Source organism: Budorcas taxicolor, chromosome 22, assembly GCF_023091745.1.
Source record: "Budorcas taxicolor isolate Tak-1 chromosome 22, Takin1.1, whole genome shotgun sequence".
In the NCBI taxonomy this organism is placed as follows: domain Eukaryota; kingdom Metazoa; phylum Chordata; class Mammalia; order Artiodactyla; family Bovidae; genus Budorcas; species Budorcas taxicolor.
In genome coordinates this window covers 53,932,630-53,938,631 of record NC_068931.1, presented here as the reverse complement: position 1 = coordinate 53,938,631, position 6,002 = coordinate 53,932,630, and the positions used below count along the sequence as shown (strand labels likewise).

The 6,002-nt window shown below is 42.5% G+C and overlaps 1 protein-coding gene across 1 annotated transcript; it reads left to right on the top strand.

The window, feature by feature from the left end:
• The first annotated feature begins 414 nt into the window (after window positions 1-414).
• LOC128067544 (cilia- and flagella-associated protein 36-like) lies at window positions 415-1,328 on the top strand. The gene is given in 3 exon segments (XM_052660581.1): window positions 415-688; window positions 691-944; window positions 1,035-1,328. Coding segments are annotated over 3 exon segments (822 nt in total).
• Window positions 1,329-6,002: the final 4,674 nt, after the last annotated feature.

Sequence of the window (6,002 nt, the reverse complement as noted above, 5' to 3'; positions counted from 1 at the left end):
TTTACTGTTTCTTCCTTGTGGAGTGTTTATTTATAGACGCTATCCTCACATTTTCCCTCATGTCTCTTCCACATAAATACGTATATGTTATATATTCCCCAGTTTCTATTTACAAGTTCCTTCATTCAAAACTTTGATGTTAATATTGGAACTGGTCAGCCAGTGATGCTGCCATTTTATGAGAATATCATCTGCCCCAGGGAAGCCTGAAGGGTCAGATGACCGCTCCCTGCAGCCATTACACTTTCTTTGATTAATTTGGTGTCATACAAAGTGACTTAGAGATTTCAGCCAGGTGACTGCGGAGACTGCTGGGGCACATCATTTTCCTGTCCTCTCGGTTCCCTGTGGCCGAAAGGCCTTCTAGGATCCGGGAATCTGGCCTAGGCTTCCGCGGCGCCTCGCGGGGGTGGAATGGCCACGGAAGAAGAGGCCGAGGTGGAATGGGTGGTGGAGGGCATCACGCGGTTCCTGCGGGGCCCAGACTGGTCCATCCCCATCTTGGACATCGTGGAGCAGAAATGTGAAGTTTTTGATGATGAAGAAGAGAGCAAATTGACCTATACAGAGATACATCAGGAATATAAAGAACTAGTTGAAAAGCTGTTAGAAACTTACCTTAAAGAAATTAGAATTAATGAAGGTCAATTTCAAGAAGCATGTACTTCTCTTGCAAAGACTTGTACATCACAGGTGTATTACCTGACTGCTTAACAGATGGTTCTGATGTGGTCAGTGACCTTGAACAGGAAGAGATGAAAATCCTGAAGGAAGTTCTTAGAAAATCAAAAGAGGAGTATGACCAGGAGGAAGAAAGGAAGAGAAAAAAGCAGTTATCAGAGGCCAAAACAGAAGAGCCTCCGATGCAGGCCAAAGAAACGGCAAAAATGAATAATTCCCAAGGGGATGGTGAATATTTTGCACACGCAGCATCAGAAGTTAAAGTGCATTTTGCTAATCAATCAGTCCAACCTTTGACAAGAAAGCTGGAAATGTTACCTGAAACTTCTTGCCTCCCACAAAAAGGCCTGAAGATTCCTGGCTTCCAACATGCAAGCATGGAGGAACCAATAGCAAGTTTATCAACACTTTGAACAGAAGCGCTCCGCCAGCGGGAACACTATCTAAAACAGAAGAGAGATAAATTGATGTCCAGGAGGAAGGACATGAAGACTAAGCAGAATCAAACTTCGGAGCAGAAAGGAAAACCTGCTGGGGAGGTGGAGGAAATGACAGAGAGACCAGAAATGACAGCAGAGGAGAAACAAACATTACTAAAGAGGAGATTGCTTGCAGAGAAACTTAAAGAAGAACGTTTTAATAAGTAAATTTAAGAACAATTTTGAACAAGCAGTTCAAAATTTCTTAGAAATAAATTATTTAATCCTTAAAAAACAACAAAAAAACAAAGAGGCTTAGATAATACAGGATGATTTAGGCAAAGTCGCCAAAGGTGAATACAGTCATTTCTTCACCTTTAGGAGGCAGTTTTGTCACCTTGCTGTTACTATTTTTCCCCCCACTGTGAAGTTTAGGTATTCAGCTAGGTTGTAATAAATTATCCAAATCTGAGGTTTCCCAAATATTAAGTAGAAAAAGGATTTTTTTGAAAATCATCTCTATTGGAATATAGTATATGTGTTAGTTTCTGCTGTACAGCAAAATGAATCAGTTATACACAGATCCACCTTGTTTTCAGTATTTTCTTTTTTTATTGGAGTATAATTGCTTTACCATGCTGTGTTAGTTTCTGTTAGACAGTGAATAAATCAGCCACATGCATACATACAGCCCCTCCCTTTTGCATCTCTCACCCCCATCCCACCCATCTAGGTCGTCACAGAGTGCTGAGCTGAGCTTCCGGTGCTGGGGGAGGGACATATCCACTTTTTTTTTTTTTTTTTTTTTCTTGATTCTAAGTAGGTTTTTACTGGTATTTCTCTGTAAACTCCCTAACTCTTAACAGAGTATCTCTAGGATTCCGTAGCCCACGCTTCTTGAGAAGGATTTTCAGATAAAACTCAAAGCTCTTTTCTGCCATAGTGACGCCTCTTCCCCAGATTTTCCATTTCAGCAAGGGGCCCGTTTTCCATTCTGAACAGAGCTTCTGTTTGTCAAGGATTTCCCTGGTGGCTCAGATGGTAAAGTGTCTGCCTACAGTGCGGGAGACCTGGGTTCAGTCCCTGGGTCAGGAAGATCCTCTGGAGAAGGAAATGCAACCCAGTCCTGAACTCTTGCCTGGAAAATCCCATGGCCGGAGGAGCATGGTACACTACAGTCCGTGGGGTCCCGAAGAGTCAGACTCGGACTTCGCTTTCACTTTCTGTTTGCCAGTGCAGCCTCTTACTCGGATCACTTTAGGGTCGGACTTGTCTACATTACGATCTTCTTCTTTCTCCTTTCCACCCTTTCCCAGTGTAGCAGTGTGTTGATTTGCAAGCAGACAACCACACAGATACACCTGTTCACCCTTCTGTTTATTTTACGCCTTTGAGGAAATGCACTTTTATGTTTTTTTCTGTTGACGATTTTATATGTCTCTATGTGGCAGGAGGTTAACTGGAGACATGAATGGTGAAAGGAGAAGAAAGCAGAGATTAGCAAAGTTTGTTACACGTGGAGGACATGGCCACAGAGCTGGTGGTTCTCATCCTCAAGTGTGCAGAGTTTGTGTCTGTTGCCCTTTGGAGCTCCCCACCTTTGATACGTATGAAACAAATACCTAGTTTTCCTTTGAGAACTAACCTGAAGTTTAGGGCTAGCATTTGGGTAGGACTTAAAAATGTGGTCTCATCAATTTAAGGTCTGGAACTGGTGCCTACTTGAAACATATTTTCTTGGCTCATTAGGCAAGATTGAAGGCAACTCCCCCAAAAGTATTGCTGCAGAGGTGGTTTTCTGAGTTTTTATTCTAGAAGGGTTTGTGGCATTCAGATTTTGTTACCTGGACTTCTGTCTCAATTTAAAAGTATCTGTTGTGAATAATTTTATCCCTGTGCCTGAGATTATAAATTAATGTCAGCTAACAGGCTGTGATTTATTGGCTAGAGCTCAGTCAATTTTGTTAAGTCCTGCTGAGGCTCATGGAGTCCCTCTGGGCAGATCATTAGACTAATTGTAAATTCAGAGTAAACCTATGGAGCCACAGTGCACTGGCTTATCATTCAAGTGTAAGAACAGAAGTGAAAATGAGCATTTCTTCAACCATCTGACATTTCAGTAGAGATTTTTACTGGGTGGAGGAACAAAATACCCTAAGTCTTGGATAAGCCCTGTGTTCTCCTGAGGCTTCTGTGCATTCATACTATGTGATATTCTCACATCAAGCTGAGTCAGTGGGTGTTCATTCATCACTCACAAAATACCCATCAGGGTTAAGCAGTAGGAGGATGTTCTTATCCTAAGCAACTTGATGTGTATTAAGAAGAATGTAAGCTTCACCAAGATGGGAGTTGTCTTTTTCTCTCTAGTATCCAGAACATGCTGGCTACATACTAGGCTGTCAATAATAAATAAGTAACTAAAGAATATTCCTTTGCTTCAGCAAAATCATGGAGTACTTTCACACCTGAAAGGGTAAAAGTGGTGGTTTTTTTTTTTTTTAACCTACGTTCAGGAGGAGGATCTGAGATTAGAGCGTTGGAGTGGGGGAAGCTGGGTAGATGTTGCTTCTGTTACTCACTGGCGCATGGATTTGTGGACATGGGTGCACTTGTGTGTCCTGGGTGTTGAAGGTAGATTGAGAATGAGGCTGAGAGTTTGGACGATGTATGTGGAAGGTTAGCTTTATCCATGCATGTCAGAGTGAGCTTCAGAGCCCAGATGCAGGGAGCCTTGGAACGGAGAGAGGCGCCTTAAATGCTGAACACCCTCTGCACACATTCCAACAGGAGGCCATCCACCTTCAGGCAGCACTTTGAGCAGTGGGGAATGTATTACTCATGGGCAGATAATTCCACTTTGGACTGCTCCAGTTATAGGAGGTCCTTTCTTACATTCAGGTAAAATGTCTACTTATCCGTCCTAACTGTACTCCCTAAAAAGTATTAATCACTGTTTCTATTATGGAATGCTGTCCTTTTAACATGACTGCCATATCTCATTCCAGCTGTCTTGTCCTGTCCTTCTTGCTAGTGAAATTAATGTTTGGGCATAGTATTTCCTGGATCATATGTTTCACATCGGTCACGATTTCCTCTTCATGTCCACTCGCTTATCCACAGTTTCCAGTTTCTATGCATTATTTTTTTCTTTGAATAGAGAGAATTTTCAAGCTATAAGATATATACATCTCAAGTTTATAGTTTGAATTTGGACAGTTGTGTCCCCTTGCCTGTGAACACTTTCCAAGTCAAGATATAAAGCATTTTCATCATCCCAGAACATTCCCTTCTGCCCTTTCATGGCAAATCCTTCCTGGACAACTGCTCTTCTGAGTTCTATCACCATAGACTTTATTTATTTTTAATACTTGCTTTGGAGAAAGAAATTGCAACCCATTCCAGTATTCTTGCCTGGAGAATCCCATGGATAGAGGAGCCTGGTGGGCTACAGTCCATGGGGTCCCGAAGTGTTGGACATGACTGAGCGACTTAGCAATACTTCTCTGTTTATTTTTGGCTGCGCGCGGGCTCTCCTCTAGCTGTGGTTGGCGGGGGCTCCTATCTGGTTGTGGCATATGGGCTTCTCCTCGTGGTGGCTCCTATTGTTGGGAGCACAGGCTCTGGGCTGTGTGGGCTTCAGTAGTTGCGGCTCACGGGCTCAGTAGTTGTGGCTCGTGGACTCTGGAGCACAGACTCAGCAGTTGTGGTGCATGGGCTTGGTTGCACTGTGGCCTGTGGGATCGTCCGACGTCAGAAATCAAACCCATGTCTCCTTCATTGGCAAGTGCAATCTTCACCACTGAGCCACCGGGAAAGTCCTATCACTATAGACTTTAATTTTAAGTTCATATTGATGAAATCAAACAGCATGCAGTCTTTTTCGTTTGGCTTCTTTTATTTGACCTGGTTTTGAGATTGATCTAGGGTGGTGCATGTGTCAGCAGTTTGTTCTTTTTCACACTGAGTAGTATTTCATTGTGTGAAATCACCCCTACTTGCTTCTTTCTCCTGTTGATATGAGGTGTATGCATCCCTCTCTGTCTTTGATTCCCATCAGTAATCTGACCTCCTTTGTTCTGGCATTGTACTTTTATTGATCTAACCTAAGATTGCATTCGTTATCAGACTATCATTATTGTCCTGTTTGTATAATGATGGGTTGAAAACAGCAGGGCTTTGCAGCAAGATTGCAATAGATTCAAATCCCAGATTTGCTTCTTTTAATCCAGAGGACATAGGGAAATTACTTTGTCTCTGTACGTTTCTAAAAAGGTAATAATAATAATGCCTGTGTCTCTTTGTCCATGGTTAGGAGCTTATGGGTCTCAAGAAATGTTAGTTCCTATCCACATGTGCCCACTTGCTTCCCTCCCCACCCCCTTTTAAAAATTACTTATTTATTTTAATTGGAGGATAATCACTTTACAATATTGTGATGGCTTTTGCCATACATCAGTATGAATCAGCCACAGGTATCAGTGTGTCCCTCCCATCCTGAACCCCACTCCCTCTTCCCACCCTGACCCCCAGGTTGTCTGTGAAACCGTAGCATAGTTTTGTCACACCATCTTTCTTCTACATGTGTGAATTGTCATAAACTCATGTGCCACATTTCCACATTTATCCTATGTATTTTCATGTAAATCCTATCCATCATTTCATTCCATTGAGACCTACTGACTCTTGACTTGACCAAGCAGTGGAGTTACTGTCTGCCTCAGCTCTGTGTCGTCTATGGACCTGATAAGCAGATCGTCGTGTACCCTTTCAAGTCACTCTTAGTATTTGGACAGCACAGAAATAAGGCCTTAGCATAGAACTGACAACCACCCTTTAGTCTGAAACCGATCTACTCATCAATACTCTGGGTACTGTGTTGCAGGCAGTTTTAAATCCAGT